Raw genomic sequence first — 17,208 nt, 5'->3', positions numbered from 1 at the left:
TCAGACAGAGTGAGGTAAAGAAGCTCTGACAGGAAGGATCACTCCGCGCGCGCAGCGGTGCACAAACGCGCACCGTTACGTCACAGTCGGAAATGGCGCGCGGCCAAGCACGTTAACCGATTGCCGTTCAGAGAAAGACGAGAGTCAACGGCGGAGGACCGGCGCGGCTTCCTCCTTATCGTGTTCATTCAAACCCACTCTGGAATTTACTCATTCCGGATAAATGGCTTATTTGTAACGTGCTGTGTATTACAGCAGAAGGCAGAGACTTCTTAAAGTGGAAGCAGTTATTGTAGATTTTACTGTAATGATATGATGATTATTATTATTATTATTATTGTAGTATTTAGATGATAGAAGCCCTAAAGGTCATTTTCTCGATTTTCCTGAATTATTAATTCTGTTTTATCAAAATCTCAATCTCGTCTCACTGTCAATGTGCAGTGTGAAGCACATATCCTCATATCTCTGGAAAACCGGGATTTCTAATAATAATTAATAATTATTAATAATTAAAGATCTAAAAAAAAACGCAACAAAAATGATTAAGTTACTACGAAAAAAACGCAGTCAACAAAATATGCTAATTCACAGCACTCAATGTTTTGTCTTTTTGTTTTCCAGTCGAATTTCAAAGCGAAGAGCTCATTTGCTCATTTTGTTATCCACTGACTTTTCAAAAGGTTGTATTTATTAAAGGAATAGAGGTATTTAGCTGTTAATGACTGGAAAATATGTTTAACATGACCATTCAGTTCCTACAAACACTAACTTTCATCATGGCACATTACATGTGTAATAGATAGAAATACTCCTCAAATGTATGTCACATGTGACCATAGGTATTTAATGGTTGCACTCCCTCCATAATGCCTACAACAGCAGTTGCAGTAACCTCAAAGGAGTGTTAAAAGAACTGAAATCAAAGAAGAAGACAGTTTTTACATAATTCATAAGTGCTACAATTAATTTACAAATATCAGGAGGGGGTTCGGCTAAAGAGGAATACAATTTTTTACAGAAAAACATTAGAATAAGGAGACAGAGCAATGGTAACTCAGACCACATGAGACAAAAACAATGAAAAATCCCCAAAAACTCAAAACCTAGTGAACTTGATTCAACAACTGTAATACAAAACTCAATAGCTTTACCAACTGACTGAACAAAACAGTGAAACACTGACAATGATTACTATTATAAGTACACAGTCAAATGAAGATCATGGCATGCATGAATGGAGCAGATGAACATATCATACAGTGTCACTATAAAAAGGTACATAATTAAATGATACATGCTATGATATGAACACAGGACTTTTGGTTGTTATAGGGCAGCAAACAGTATCAAACTTAGGCACATACCAAGTCAAAAGCTTAATATCTGCTTAATGTCTTATACTTCCTATGGATTAAAAAAAAAACCCAAAACATCAGTCAACAGATATTTTTACAGAGTAAAAACAACACAAAAAACAAGCTATTTTAGTGTTCATAGCTAACGGGGTCATAAAAAAGCCATTTATTATTCATCTCTAGAAGAAAAATGGCATATTATGAGAAATGTAGTACACATTAGAAATACTAATGTGGTGAATTCAAAATGACATCTAAAAAACAAAAATCTTTTCAGGAATTTCTAATACCGGATTTCCAGTTTGAAATGAACACGACGGTCTCTTTGATTTTAAGAGCACTTCCATGGTGAGAAATAATCTAAACAATAGGTTGAGCTATGTGGAGTCCTTAGCACCAAGTATAAAAATAAATAATGCTTATTTACATACATACATACATACATACAAACAAACAAACAAGTCACAAACATTGTATATGCAGGTAGGACGCATATTACAGTGAAAGAATATTTAACAAAAAACACTGACTAACTTCTTTCATTTTAAAAAGGATTCTGCATTTAAAAAACACTTACAAAAATTTGCAGAATAAAGTTATCATCACTTGTACATGGTCGTAGGAGCGGCATCATATACTTAAAATGGCAAAAGATCTTAATGAGTCAGTAACACAAGTATTTCCAAATAAATAGACGTAAACATCTAATCTAACATACACATCTTTAAAACTCAGTCCTAGCCTAATATTCACAAATACAAAATAAAACATCAACCCTTCTACTACAAGCAATAACAGAGCATTGATCAATAGAAAAATATCACAAATTCAGTAACTGACAGCATTTGTGACCCACACTTCACTCTTTCTCACCCTAGGAATGCTTAGTGCAGAGAGGAGGAGGGGTTTTCAGGCTGGATGCCCACCAGAGTGGGTGGCTGCTGGCCCAAGGTAGGGCTGGGTGTGACGGCAGCAGGGGCTGAAGGTCGTGGATTGAGACGTGGAGGGTGGGGATTGGAGGGTCGAATGAGGGGGGGAGGCTGGTGGAGAGCTGGTCGAGGTTGCAGGAAACGAGCTTGCTGCTGGAGAGGTGGAGGCTGTCGGTGCAGGGCGGGTGTTGCAGGCAGAGAGGGGCGGAGCAGAGGGGGGGGTTGGTTCAAGGAGGTGCTGCCACTCACTGCTGCTATACCCGAAGCAGCTACGGCAACAGGGGATGGTCCAGAGGCAGGGGTTGTCAAAGCCTAGGAGAAAGGGATCTCATTACTGACACAGAACTAATGAATGGCACAAAATATACAGGTCCACAAGCATCTGATCAACATTCGAATGTTGCTTTTTCTTCCTTTTTGAAATGTATAAGGCCATTAACCTACCTCCTCCTCTTCTTCATCTGTGCTCTTTCCTGAAGGCGTGTTAGAACTGTTCTTCCCCTCTTCACCAGAGGTGGCACTATCTCCATTAGGGGCACGAGTTCCCTGCTCTGCCTCCCACTCCTGGAGCACCTCTTCAAGGTTAAAGCGTCGGCGATAATTCACAAAGAAGTTTTTAACCTGCCCCACTGTTTTATTACCAATAACATCTGCGATGGCCTGGAAATCTTTGCCATACTTGCGGACACCTGCAAAATGAAAAGACCATAAATTACGTAGGACAGGGCAAATTTAACAAGGATTAAATGTGACCAAAAAGCTTTTATCTACCTTGCACGGCAAGTAGTTGTTCATCTGTAGTCCAGCGGGCATTTACTTTTTGGTTGCTCTGAAATACAGAAAAAAATATTTATATTCTGTTATGCTCTGATCGCTCAGGAATGTGCACCAAAAACCATTTTATAAGATCAGAAATAAGAACAAAGACAAAATAAAGAACAAATGCCTATAAGACCACCTTTTTCCAGAGGAAATGTTTTGTGAAAATCTGTATTTACCTCAGGTAGTCGGTATTCATCAATGCCAGAGTCTATTCTCTGTTTAAGACCACTGTTCAGTTGCTTGGCATTTTGAACCTGGGGTAAAGAAAATGAACACAATGTGTTTAGTTGCCTGACAGTAAAAAAACAAACAAACAAAAAAAAGTCGGGATTCTTTATTGTTAAACTTTACTATTCATATGTTCTGAGCCCCTAAATAACTTTTACAGAGGTCTCAGATTACATTGTTAGGGCTATGAGATAGTAATCATTCAGAAAGGCCAGGTGATGCAAATTTTAAAGCTTCACAACCAAATGATAAGTGGCCAAGCAGCTGCCTAGCACTCTGAAAATTATTAAATGAAATAATCACTGCTTATGCAAAAATAGGCTTATGCTACAAGACGATTGCGAAACATTTTCAAGTAGCGGTTCCTCAGTTTATAATGTAAGTTAGAAACATCAGTTAACAAGAATGTCAAGTGGAGATCTGGAAGACCAAGATAACATTAGGAGAGAAATGCTTGTATGATTGCTAGAAAATGAAAATCACTGTTTGACTGCAAAAGACTTTCAGGAAGATTGAACACTTTAAAAGTGGCGGTACAATGTTCCACACAAAATCCACATGTGACGAACTCAAAAAATGGCCCTAACAGCCCCTCAACCTAAAATCATTAAAAATCTGTAGACAGACCTCAAAAGAACAGTGCATGCACAACACCCCTTTGCAAGGAAGAATGAATGAAAATTCCCCAAAACAAGAATAGCAAGACTGTTAGCTGGATGCAAAAAGCGTTTACAAGCTGGGACACTTGTCAAAGCCCAAACTTTAGCTTTGGGCCCTTTGTTATTTTGAAACTGTAAAAGAGAGAAAAATAAAAAAGTAATATTTCTTATAATATTAAAGAAATATATAAATTAACTTTTAACTTCATGCCATTTGAAAGCCATGTCACTTTTCCCAAGGACAAACCAAAAAACAAATAAGTGACTTGTTATACAGGCATTGATTATTACCACTTGTGATGTAATTTGTAGAGGTTCTCATAGCAGCAACAGTTACCTGTCTTTTAAGGGATACCAGTTCCATGTCCAGCTGGCGGAGGACAGAGGTAGCTGCACTGGAACTGCAGGAGACTGCTACTACGTCCTCCTGTGTAAGGTACATGCCTTTGGGTGGGCGGCACTTAGAGCGCTGCGAGTGGTGACGATGCTGTAAGGTCTGGTGATCCCGTCGGCCCATGCTTATCTTGGAGCTCATAGTCTGTGGCTCGGTGTGGACCTGGGGATTGATCATACAGAGAAAAAAAATGTAATGAAAGAACAATATTATGCTAAAAGAATCAAAATATTATTCAACAACAAAATGTGGGTGTGCAGGTAAAGAAACAACAAAACAAACAAACAAAAAACATTGGTTGAGAAGATTTTGGAGGAGCCATCTTATTTAAACTTCAGATGTTTATTATGGTTTGCTCTTGACTTGTTGAAATATCATGGTATAAGCCAAATAACTCTCTGAAGCCTTCAGAAAGAAAAATGTACATGCATCGTATTCTGGTAAGTAGGGGTTTAACGTATCATGAAACACACATTTCAGATCAGATCACAGTTTTTAAGTCATGGATGAGATCAGTTTTTGTACATCTGTAGAAAAAAAAGATTGCTCTCCACAGACACATCACAGTGATGTGGCCATGCTCAATGTATCATCCTTTTTATACAAAGAGATAGGCCTGTTATAATATTTGTGTTTGGGTCCCAGAAATGCATAAACAACAATACGATAAACAATATTATTGTAATTTTAATAATATCGATAAAGAGCAATAAACTTTTAATAACTGAACTAAAATAAAATAAAACCACTGTTCAGGATATAGCTTTCTCTGATCAGGAAAAAAAAGATAGATAGGCCGATCACCTTTTGTGCTGTAAGTTATGTTCTGCTACTTGTTGTACTGGGCTGACTAATGGACTCATTAGTGTTACAAGTCTTTACTCTGCTTATCCTCAAGGCTTGTTAGCTTTACACATTTTACAGTCTGTTTGGCTGAGTTTGAGTCATGGTGGCTCCACAAAAAAACTGACAGACTGATGGCATGTTATCTATTGAAGCGTGTAGCATAATCCAACTCAAGGTCAAGAACAGCACACATGACGGTCTAGAACCTTTCCCAAAGACTTATTGTTTTTCAGCGGACGCAACACACCCGTGTTGCGAGACGAAAGTGATCCCTGTTTGTCTTGCACTGTCTACAAATGTCTCATCTTTGCCTCCTCAGACAGAGAGCAAGGCTAAAACCAAGGTCTTTGCTAAAATTTACACATGTAAGCACAATGGGCAATATCGAGATCCATATATATTGTACAATAAGTCAATAACATAATTATGACAGGCTTACAATCATCTTTCGTGTGGTGTTAGCAGGCTGTGCTAGATCTGCTTGACACTAATTGTACTGGAGTGAGTGAAGTGCTCTCAGTGGGTATCAGGTAAGTGGTGTTAAGTCAGACTTTTTTTCTGTCCTGGCACCGAAGTGGTGAAACAAACTTCCCCTGGGTGTCCAAACAGCAGAGAGACTGAAGAACCACCTCATCCAAGAGTAATTGGGCGAAATGTTTTGTGTTTAGTATTATGGTCTCCATATTGACATGTGTTTAATAGTGTCTAAGCTTAAATGCATCTTTGAATTCTAGTCTATTCAAACTGACTAAGGTTATTTTTGAGAAAAACTAGCAGACTGACAATGTTTTCTAACGAATTCACAGCAAAATACAACACAGCGGTTCTGCAGCCGTGACTCAATATTGTAGATTAACTCTGATCCCCTACACCACTACTGGGAAGGGGATTTTAAAAACAATTAGAAATCAGTCATTCCGCTGTCTGGAAAACAATTTACAAGCAGACAAAGGAATGCAAACATGGCAAGGTCAGGCAGTTCTAGCAAGTTCAGCCCAAGAGCAGTGCTTTTGTCCTAACATTCAGCAAATCACCCCAGCAAGATTAAGATCCAGGCTTTGGCTTGGCCATTCCAGAACTCTCCATTTCTTTATTTCTAAGGACCCTAGTCCTTAATGGATTTACTGAAACGTGTTGGGTCATTGTCATGTTGCATGATCTGCCTTCGCCGCTGCTTCAGTATTTGTACAGACGGTCTCACATTTACCTTAAGCACCCTCTGATACAATAAATAATTCACAGCAGTTCTTTACAGCAAAGTTTCCTCCTTGAATATATCTCTTGTGGAAATTAAACCTCTACAGTCTCTTTGTGATGACAGATGCATGTACTTTGATAACTTCTGGCAAAAGCTACTTGTAGGTCCACTGATGGCATTTTATTAGTGTTGGTGACTTATTTCCTGCTCTTGAACCAACCTCGCTAGGGCAATCTATGGCCATGTTTGCAGTTGTTTTAAATGTTCTCTTTTTGTAAATTGTTTTTTTTAACTGTTTTGGTTCCTCCAAAATCCTCTCCAACAATGTTCTAATGATTTGCAGCTAATGTGGTGCACTTGATTCTAATTTAAGCCATTTTAAGTACTAAATAAGTAATAAATGTGTGATAAATCTCACCATTTTAACATCCTGAAATGTGTCATTTTATATATTCATTACACATAAAATGAATTTGTCTTCGCAAATTACTGCAATATTTTGTAAGATCAAACAGAACTGACACACAATACAGAAATGTCCAAATTCTAAACATTTCCCCATTTTTTTCCCCTTGACAATACGCCATAGATTCTCCATGGGATTTAGGTTAGGAGAGTTTGCTGGCCAATCAAGCACAGCAATACCATGGTCAAAATCCATTTGGTAGTAGCTTTGGCACTGTAGGCAGGTGCTAAGTCCTATTGGACATGAAAATTGTCATTTCCATAAAGCTCATAACCAGATGGAAGCACGAAGTGCTCCAAAATATCCTGGTAGACAGCTGTGACAGCAGACCAACACCAGCAGATGACAGGTCACTCTAAACCTTCACAGATTGCAGAAACGTCACAACGGACTTCAGACACCTTGGATTCTGTGGCTCTCCCCTCTTGCTCCTCTTCTAGGACCTTGAATTCCAAATGAAATGCAAAATTTACTTTCATCTTAAAAGAGGGCTTTGTACCACTGAGCAACAGTCCAGTTCTTTTTCTCCTTAGCTCAGGTAAGGCGCTTCTGACGTTGTCTCTGGTTTGATACCAACGTCAAGTTCCTGAATCAATTTGTATTTACAATCCTCTCAAGGCTGTGGTCATACGTGTAGCTCTTGCACCTTTTCTTACCACTTTTCCACCGTCCACACAACTTTTAATTAATATGCGTTGATACAGCACTGTGTGAAAAACCAGCCTTTTCAGCAACAACCTTCCATGGCTAATCCTCTTTGTGCAGACAGTTTGTGCATATAGTGCTGTGAATTCCCTCCTGAGGTAGTTAATACAGCCTGTATTAATTAGGCAATAGGCTAAATTGTAAATGTTAGCATTTGTTTTATACATTTCCTAACACAAAAAAAGGCGAAACATTGTCCTTGTCCAACCCACCCTGATCTTAAAATGTGCATATGGGTCACTGTCTCTACACGTGACAGTGAGAGAGACAAGAGAGCAGGAAGTGGAGCGGAGGGGACAAACAAGACGACGGTTACTATTACAATACTTCTAAACTAATCCCACAATAACATGCAAATTTAAGGTGCTCCACTTTAAGGTTTCCGGATGGCGCACGCATTTGCAAAATTACTGTTAATTGTCTAATAGAATAGACTGTATATTCTCTGTGCAACTGCTTGCAACAAACCATGACCTCTGTACCATGACAGTTCAGTATGAAGGCATTTACACATATGTATTCATCTCTCTTTGATATATATATTTAAACACACACCACACACAATATATATAGGCCATCACTAAACATACCTCTTTTTTGGTGTCTTTAGTAGGGTCGTAATCACTGTCATTCCCTTCAATAGGGTTGGCTTCCTCCATTTCTTCATCACTGGACAAAAAAATAAGACAGCATGCAAGAATATAAATGCCTGTGTTTTTACACAAATAAATAAATAAATAAATGCTATTCAGTAAACTGCACACCTTTCATCTTGATTATTTCGATTAGCCAGCTTTCTCGCCTGTCTATCCATCAAGCTTGTTCTGGATCTGGTCTTCTTCCAGGAATAGTAATACTTCACAAGGCTTGATATAGATTTGTCTGGCAACTGGCAAGAAAGTAGTAATGTCTGTAATGCAATTTGTGAGATGGCGTATTCTTCCAAAACATTAAACTGCACTAACTAGGGATTTGCCAGGAAGAAGATCATTTTATATACATACAACACAGGATCACAACAACAGGCTTATAACTTTTAATAACAGTACATTGTAATGCAATCTTTAAACAAATATGAAACATGTCAGTCCAAAATATCAATTACTAACTAACCATCTGCTGGATCCTGTGAAAGCTCTTCCCATGGAAGCTGAAGGCTTGCTCAAACAGCACTTTGTCCTCCACTGTCCACTCATCTGGGAAAGGAGTAAAGTTGGGCAGGTCAGCCAGGGACTTCTCAATGTTGTGCTTGTGCCAGAAGAGCATGCCAAGAGCCTGTTGGGCACAGACAGTTGCATCATCCATCCCAAAGAGACTTGTGACTGCTGAGTTGAGACCGGAGGCGATATGTCCCACATTTTGCAAGTGCTTGGTGCTACCAATTGGTAACTTTTTTATTTTTATTACACACAAGTAAATATGATGCAAGATCAGTACAATTATTCATGAAAAATAACTAGGGGTTTACTTTTTGTTAAGGGCAGCACAGATAACTCCAAAACACTGCAACATATTGTTGATCTGCTTATACAGAAGTCCTACCTGCTCAACATTGTATCCATGCTTTTCTTTTGCAATGGCAATGTATTCATCCACTGTCAGCAGAAACACTGAAATGTTAGTCACTCAGCACAATCTGAACTTATTTCCAAAAATTATAAATGCATAGACAGATGAAATGGCTGTACTTACATTTTGTATCCACAATTGTATGATGTGGAGACCACACCAACATACCACCGCTGTCTTTATCATTGTACTTTGTAGAACCTACAGTATTACAATAAACACAAATGCAGCTATGAGGCCAAGTAGTTGATTAAAAATAGGTTAAATCACAAAAAATAATAGGTAATAACATTTAGGTTATAATTCATTAATGTCATACCATCACCGCACAGCTTTGGCGCTCTTAGCTATAGCTAGCTATCTGAAACAGACGCAGCCCATTAAAACAACATCAGCCTTTAAAGTTAGCTAGCTAGTCATATCCAGGGTTTGACAGTTAATGTCCTTGATATTTATCTAATAATAAGCGTTTTTCTGTTTTTGTTATTAAAAACAGCGCCGTGCCCTTAGCGCCAGCTGGACTTCGCTGCAAGTTTCAGTGTTGACTAGCTACCGTTAAACACAGCAGGCTGGCTGGCTGGCTAACCAGGGAAGCTAGCTAACGTACACATTACTGTTTGACTTGGAAAACATGTCCACTGAAACAGCAAAACATTGAAATCAAAAAGCATGAGGTTGTCTAAAAAAAAAACTAATTTCAGTGAACATCCGACAGGTAAATATGAATTACAACAGCTTTGCGGTACACTAGCTAGCACGATACCGAGGCTACCGCCACTTTTCGGTCAGGTTCTTATTGCGAGCAGCAGACAGTAGCTACATGCCTACCGTACCAGGATCGTATTCAGGAATATTAGCTTGATAATCAGATCCCACTCGCATTCCAACATCTGCTAGAAAAAGGGGGAAACATGCAGAAGTTGATCAGGTTTCATCCGAATGAGAAAAACACAAACAAATAAGAATCAAATGCAAAAAAAAATGTGTGTTCGAGGCTATACCGTGCTCGTCGTCACTGCCACTCTCCTCAGAAAAATGGCCATTGGAAGCATTTGATGGGCTTTTCGTCCCGTTAGAGCGACCTTTTCCCAGATATTCCGACCCTTTATCCATCATTCCTGGCATCCTAATGATATATGCAGTTTTCTAACTAAAAGTTAAAATTATATGCATTCAATTCACAATTTATGTAGCCTGTCCCTTGCAATAACTCCCTGCGCAGCTATGCCACAGTGCGCCTTACAAGTATCCCTCCGCCATCATGTTGTACACTTTCTTTCCACGCAATATTTACACTCTAATCCATAATTGGTCCTTTATAATATTTTGATGATATAATCCAAGTAAGTATTTCCGTCAGTAAATATTGCATTTGCATCGTTTAACTGAGTGCACTGTCCTGGCAAACGCACTAACTTCTTCAGCGGAAGGAATTGTTGGACATATAAAATGAGCCAAAGTGCGGTTCTTGTGCGCCAGAGTTGTTTATGCGTGCAGTTCAGTTATAGGCGATGCCAATGTAAAGCTCACGTTGACCATTTCTGAAAAAGAAAAAATGTAGACGGCCAGATTTACTCGCTTATAATACGTCTATCATTAGGTAAGTGTATACCTTGAGCAACTGTTAACGACTAAGTCTGGACACGTTTGTTACAATGTGTTGTAACAGCAAAATAAACAGAATAACGGGACATGTACTAACCACTAATAACGTGTACTAAGCACCCCCATTTCTGTAATAGCTCTAATAATCTAACAACCTTACAATATTACAATCGTATCAAATATGCATTTACGTGTGTGTGTGTGTGTGTGTGTGTGAGTAGTAGTCAGCTGTCCGGCTGTCTGGAAATCTAGGGGGGGTATTGATATAACACACTGCTTTTTTGCTCTTTTCTAAAATCGGATAAACAGCAGGTGTGTCAGTTAGCACTTTACAATGAGCTGTTTAATATATTTAATATTATATTATTAATTTATAATATTAATTTACAGAAAAGAAACGTTTCTGTAGGTTGTGCAATTTCTTAGATCACCAGCAGGTGGCGACGTCACGCCGCTTTAGGCTATTACAGTGAAAGTGGGTGGCACCGACCTGGGGCAGTAGCTAATTCCTTACTGGAGGTTTTTCGTGCGGCTCTCTAAAGCTATACTCGCATACAAAGGGAGCTTCAGGATGGAGGACGCTTAAAGTGCACAATGCTCACGGTCTCGCCTCTCCGTGATCAGGTCGTTTTTAACTATGTAGTCTATAAGCAGGGATTTGGCTGTCGTCCTGCGGATACTTCAGATCTCTACCGTACTGAGTCCGCCTCATCCTCACTGAATGAGGAGCCGGGATGGCAGGAGGACGTAGAGGACTTGTAGCCCCTCAGAATACTTTTCTTGAGAATATTGTCAGAAGGTCCAACGGTAAGGCAGCGTAGGGGCTTTTTTTTTTTTTACACACTTGGGAGGGTATGCTGATATAGCTGATATTGCTCTGGTTCATTTTTAGAAGTATTAAACAATATTCAGTGTTCCGTTTCATTGATCGATTTCTCTTCTTTTGCTCATGCTGTGCTTTCTGATGGTTCTGTTTTTATTTGATGTATTTTATTTATTTAATTATTGTGTATTATCATTTTTTACTTAGTCCACGGCTGCACTTTCAACAGCCCAGTGGAGGGAAATGGCTTTAGCTGGAGATCACTTTGCTGATGGAGCAAACGGATTCGTGACCGATCAATGTAGCTATATAGCACTAAAAGCTGCTAGGCTCGAGAACTTAAGGGCTTCTTGGGTTGGCTATCCCAGTCCACTGCGATCCACTGTGTTCCTCTGTTTTCTCTGCTTGAAACGATGCTTTTCTCTTAATTGCTTTAACCATCTTTCTTTTCAACTTTTCAGTTTGGACATTATCTCATAGACAGACAGGTATAACGCCCTGGAGTGCTGTAATGTGTCCCCTGCGTTTCCCATCCCAGTCGTCCATTTCTGTCGTGGCTTTTCTGTGAATGTAGAAACGCTCTGTGCGAACATGCCTGGTGTAGATCTAGTAGTCAGTGCCACTAAAAGTCACTTTTCACCCCCTTGCATTCATTTGATACCCTGTTATACATTTTTATGCACCTGTTTTATCACCAACCCAAACGAAGGACTATTTCACTAGACATTCCTGTACCCTGATTTTTCTGACATGGCTATTCATTGAAATTAATAGAGCAAAATGTGCATATTTGTACATATATACCTGTTTCTATGGCTTAAATAAGAGAGACGATCTGATTAACTTTTATTTCGTGATCAATCAGTGCCGCTACAATATTCCACTTACCCCTCACCCAGAATGATGTGAGGTTTCCTTTATTTTAGGATCAGTCTTTGTCTTAAAATAACTCTTTATGTTTTTTTTATGGAATTACATCACATTTGTGAACAGCCTGGACCCGTTAGATCCTTCCACACAGCTAACTCTTTTTATTATTTGCCAGACACCAATTTTGTTTTGGGAAATGCCCAGATTGTGGACTGGCCCATTGTCTACAGTAATGATGGATTCTGCAAGCTCTCGGGTTATCATCGAGCGGAGGTCATGCAGAAGAGCAGCACCTGCAGGTTCTTAACCCTTTTGCCTTTCTAAGCTAGATCCCAGATCATCCTCTCTTTCTCTCTCTCTCTCTCACACACACACAAACATTCATTAACATATGCAAACCAGTAACACTGTCACACTGTAGACATGTAACATTTTATAGCTAGGCCAAACCCAGCATGTTTTACCAGTGCTGTGCTGAGCACAGAAATGTGTCAGTATGGTATTGTTTCTACATAGATTAAAAAATTGTTGATTCATTCAACTTGAGTTTGGAAATTCACAAGTTCCCATTTTTTCCCCACTCTCAGCTTCATGTATGGGGAACTTACTGACAAGGAGATGTGTGAGAAAGTACGGCAGACCTTTGAGAACTACGAAATGAATTCCTTTGAAATTCTTATGTACAAAAAGAACCGTAAGTAGAGCACTGTATGTAAGTAATGACATACCAGTGTAAAAATGTCATGTAACCAAATTCCTTTTTTTTTTGACCCCAAACAGGGATGCCTGTGTGGTTTTTTGTTAAGATCGCTCCCATCCGCAATGAGCAGGAAAAGGTTGTGCTTTTTCTGTGCACGTTCAACGACATCACTGCGTTTAAGCAGCCCATTGAGGACGATTCTTCTAAAGGTTTGTGAAGAGACTAAGGAACTAAGAGGCTGAGAAAGGATTTGATAATAAGGGTTAACCACATATTAACATAGGGTCAAAATGATGAAAACAGTCCAAAATAGTAGTACTGAAAGTTCCAAAATGTCCTTAAAACAACAACAAAAAACACTTTGTGCAATCAGGGACTCTCAAGGATGTCAGTGCAGATCTTAGAAGGATGATAGTTCATTGAAACAAGTCAGGAATGTCTCTCAGAGCTATTTCTAAACAGTTATTGGTAGCTTTTTTGCCAAGGTCTGGCATCTTCAGCTGAAAGAAATCTGGTTCAGATAGTCAGGAACAACACAAGGATCACCAAAGATCACCTGCCATGAACTGGAAACTGCTGGAAGACCAGTGTCAGGCAAAGTTTGGCTAAAATCTGCAGCTGACCACATGCAGCAAAGTTGTGTGGTCAGAAGAGGCAAAGATTGAAGAGTTGTTTAGTTACAGTGGCCAGAGGTAGAGTGTTTGGAGTAGTACATTTACATTACATTTACATTTAAGGCATTTAGCAGACGCTGTTATCCAGAGCGACTTACAAAAGTGCTCTGCTATTTACTTAAGAATAACCTCAGCTAGTTTGAATAGGCTAAAATTCAAAGATACCTCCAAGTTAAGACACTACTAGACACAAGTCAATAGGGTGACCACTCTGCTATTCGCCCACATTAGAGTAGTAAAGGTGATGCCTTCAGTACTGTAGTACCTGTGGAAAAGTGGATGGAATAATGAAAGTGAATTGATTACGTAAGAATTCATCAGAGCATAATTTTGACCCTTTGTTGATTTCAGTTCAGAATAAAAAACTGAACTGACAGAACAGTTTAAAGAAATCCTTAAAAGCCCAATATTGCCATCATCATATCCATGATAATTGTATGTAAACCACTACTGTAAATAGTTCTATTTTACTGGGCGTAATTAACTAAGCTTTTAATGAAACCTCCATAAACACTTACATACTCCTAAATTTGTCTTCTTTTTTTCTCCAAAGGATGGGGAAAGTTTGCCCGTCTTACACGTGCTTTGACAAGTAGCCGTGGTGTCCTTCAACAGCTGGCTCCCACTGTTCATAAGGGCGAGAATGTCCACAAGCACTCCCGTTTGGCTGAGGTAATGTATGTGTGTGTGTGTGTGTGTGTGCTTAGCTCTCATCAAAGGGAACAGTCTCACTCTGTCCCTAAGCACTTCTGGCCAAGAGAAGTTGAGTGTGTGCTCCAATCCCCAAAGCTCCTCTGCTTTCTTGAAATAAATCTCCCCCACATTGGAAGCAGCTGCTCACATAACAAAGCTTCATATGAGTAGTTCTATAAGTCAGCCCCCCCCCTCCAGTTTACCTGACAGTATGGAATAAGTGGTGGATCTTTTGGAATTTCCAGTTTCTCCATTTGCAGTTGTTGAAAATCTGGACATGTTCCAAGTGTCCTACCCCCAACACATCCTGTTTCTATGAAAACAGTATAATAGCCGATAACTGTTTTGATGGTGTGATAAGGTGTTTTTGCTTCCTGTGCTTGTGACGTGTCAAGTGTTGATGCTAGGAAGTCATAATGCATTTACAGCCCTTTGCATTTACACCAATCAAAGCTATAAAGTCCTCTGTAAAGTCATCTGTAAACCCGGATTTTCTCATAAACATATACTAATACACATGTATTCCTGTCCAGCAGCTATTATAAGTCTTTTCCTATCTCTTTACCACTCAGGTATTACAACTGGGTTCAGACATCCTCCCTCAGTACAAACAAGAGACACCCAAGACCCCACCACACATTATCTTGCATTACTGCACATTCAAGACCACCTGGGACTGGGTGATTCTCATCCTCACCTTCTACACAGCTATCATGGTGCCGTACAATGTCTCCTTTAAGACCAAGCAGAACAATGTCACCTGGTTAGTGGTGGACAGCATTGTGGATGTGATCTTTCTGGTGGACATTGTGTTAAATTTCCACACAACGTTTGTGGGGCCAGCTGGGGAGGTAATCTCAGACCCAAAACTAATCCGCATGAACTATGTGAAGACCTGGTTTGTAATTGACTTGCTCTCCTGCCTGCCCTATGATGTGATTAATGCCTTTGAGAATGTTGACGAGGTGAGTTATATTCAGATTTAGTAATTATGACGTCTTTCCCCTACACAAATTACATTAGTGTGTCATTGTTGTGAAAAGCTCTCGGTGTTCTCAAGTAGGACTACACAGCACTGAAGATGATTTGTTTTAGGTCACTTATTAAAAAGTTAACACTCCAAAGAATGATCAGTTGATCAGTGATGTGAATTTGTCAAGGAGACCCTGGGTAGCATCTTTAAGAGTGTATGCCTTATGCAGAATTGAAAGAAAGAAGGATCAAAAACAACCCAGATGTGTAGAACAACTGTCACATTAGTTCTAAGTGTGTTTAATCTGTAGTATATTCTACGTAGTATATTTCATAATAATACAAATAATGAAGAAATATCTTTCCACCAGTGGATTCTAAAACGTTGCACCGCCTGATGCACTACCCTGCTAGCATGTGGCTCAAACCTGGCATTTACCACTTGGAATGTTGGCCAAGAAGATGTCCAGATGCGCTTTTTCTGAAGGCCTTTTTTATTCCCTTGATTCACAATAAAATACAATTCTTTCTATACAATATCAGCCATTTAGCATAAATAATGAAATTATATACTTTAAATTATGATAGTGATAAATATTATTATGATTTATTATGATTCTCTTGTCTTCATTGTGTATTTGTAGCCAGGAATACTAATTAATTACTGGACCTTCCAGACAGGTGTTTTTATACTACTACTACTACTCTATACTAATCACTTGAGACACTGCACTCTTAGTTTTACCAATTGTGAGACTACTAGCATTAATTGCCTGGGCAGTCACTTTTTAGGGGGTGAATACTCGAGCAAAAATGAGAAAACTAAGCACTGTACTGTAAAGGCTTACCAATGTAAGGTTCTTCACACTGTACAGTTTAATGTACGTATATATTTTATTGTTTGTGCTAAATGGCTATTTATGTATGTGTAAACAAATTGTCTTTTAATCTAGAAATTGTGAATCAAGGGGATAAGAATTAGATTCCACAGACTGCATCTGTTCACAATTATTGCAGGTGGTATGTGGGCCACAAGTAAATGACGTGATTTGGGCCACAGTAACGTTGCTGTCAGTGTAGAAGTACTTTTAATATTTAAAAAAATACATTTTATATTATTATAAATAATATAATTCCAGGCCCTAATGATGTGTTTATCATAATACAATAAATATACAAATAATCAGCCTTAATACTCCTCTAGCTCACACTTAGATTTGGGCATGGTGACCTTAGGCTCATGTGCAACTGTGAATGTACTGGAGAGCAATTTTTCTATGGAGATTACACTAAATACTATTGCTACTAAATGGGTGCAATTTAAGGTGTCTGGATAACTCTGGATAACTGTATTATAAATATTTTAAGTACTAAATATAAAAAGAAATCTATATTATATATAATAATAATTATATATATATTTAATAACATATAATATATATAATTAAAATAACATGTTATAATAATGTGAAGAATATCATTGTTTAGTTTGACAGAAAGCAGAAATGCTTTGGTTGTGATTTGGTGTAAACTTTATTGGCTGCAAACTGTCAGAAATGTGAGCTTTTGAAAGTGACTACATCAGCACCCGGCACACAATGCTGAAATAATCTTGTTGTTGAATTAGGACTAAATGCCAATGGCTACATTTCGTACAGTAACAGCATTTTTGAAAAGTTTTTTCAAGCACAGCAGGT

The 17,208-nt window shown here is 38.7% G+C and overlaps 2 protein-coding genes across 11 annotated transcripts in view; one reads left to right on the top strand and one right to left on the bottom strand.

Moving 5' to 3' along the window:
- Positions 1–826: 826 nt before the first annotated feature.
- rcor3 (REST corepressor 3) lies at positions 827–10,429 on the bottom strand. 6 transcript variants are annotated; one of them, XM_072660735.1, is made up of 13 exons: positions 10,176–10,429; positions 10,008–10,067; positions 9,298–9,375; positions 9,148–9,215; positions 8,719–8,880; positions 8,370–8,494; positions 8,196–8,274; positions 7,302–7,343; positions 4,334–4,552; positions 3,286–3,363; positions 3,059–3,116; positions 2,732–2,976; positions 827–2,599 (listed from the first exon to the last, which is right to left on the bottom strand). In XM_072660735.1, the coding sequence occupies exons 1-13, from the start codon at positions 10,297–10,299 to the stop codon at positions 2,243–2,245; spliced, it is 1,695 nt and encodes a 564-aa protein (XP_072516836.1). In that variant the 5' UTR covers positions 10,300–10,429; the 3' UTR covers positions 827–2,242. The 6 variants fall into 6 exon arrangements, with proteins under 6 accessions (XP_072516836.1, XP_072516838.1, XP_072516837.1 ...); XM_072660737.1 differs by having other exon boundaries at positions 9,148–9,200; XM_072660736.1 differs by having other exon boundaries at positions 10,008–10,064.
- Positions 9,778–17,208, top strand: part of kcnh1b (potassium voltage-gated channel, subfamily H (eag-related), member 1b) — a 27,640-nt gene continuing 20,209 nt past the window's right edge. Inside the window, exons 1-7 of one of the 5 annotated variants that reach the window (XM_072660732.1) lie at positions 9,778–9,889; positions 12,064–12,090; positions 12,648–12,771; positions 13,060–13,166; positions 13,253–13,381; positions 14,400–14,518; positions 15,112–15,504. In XM_072660732.1, coding sequence (XP_072516833.1) covers positions 9,844–9,889; positions 12,064–12,090; positions 12,648–12,771; positions 13,060–13,166; positions 13,253–13,381; positions 14,400–14,518; positions 15,112–15,504 — 945 coding nt within the window. In that variant the 5' untranslated portion in view covers positions 9,778–9,843. Of the gene's footprint in view, positions 9,890–10,676; positions 10,775–11,267; positions 11,587–12,063; positions 12,091–12,647; positions 12,772–13,059; positions 13,167–13,252; positions 13,382–14,399; positions 14,519–15,111; positions 15,505–17,208 lie in introns of those variants that run through there. The other 4 variants (XM_072660730.1, XM_072660733.1, XM_072660734.1 and 1 more) reach the window with 4 other exon arrangements.

This window comes from Salminus brasiliensis, chromosome 17 (genome assembly GCF_030463535.1).
Source record: "Salminus brasiliensis chromosome 17, fSalBra1.hap2, whole genome shotgun sequence".
In the NCBI taxonomy this organism is placed as follows: domain Eukaryota; kingdom Metazoa; phylum Chordata; class Actinopteri; order Characiformes; family Bryconidae; genus Salminus; species Salminus brasiliensis.
The sequence above is the reverse complement of the archived record's forward strand: the minus strand, read 5'-3'. Positions and strand labels throughout refer to the sequence as shown.

Coding starts and splice junctions, on each gene's coding strand:
- rcor3 (XM_072660735.1), bottom strand. CDS start 10,299: ATGCCAGGAATGATGGATAAAGGGTCGGAATATCTGGGAAAAGGTCGC. Junction 10,068..10,175: donor TGGCAGTGACGACGAGCACG/GTATAGCCTCGA, acceptor CCCTTTTTCTAG/CAGATGTTGGAATGCGAGTG. Junction 3,117..3,285: donor ATGAATACCGACTACCTGAG/GTAAATACAGAT, acceptor TCTGTATTTCAG/AGCAACCAAAAAGTAAATGC.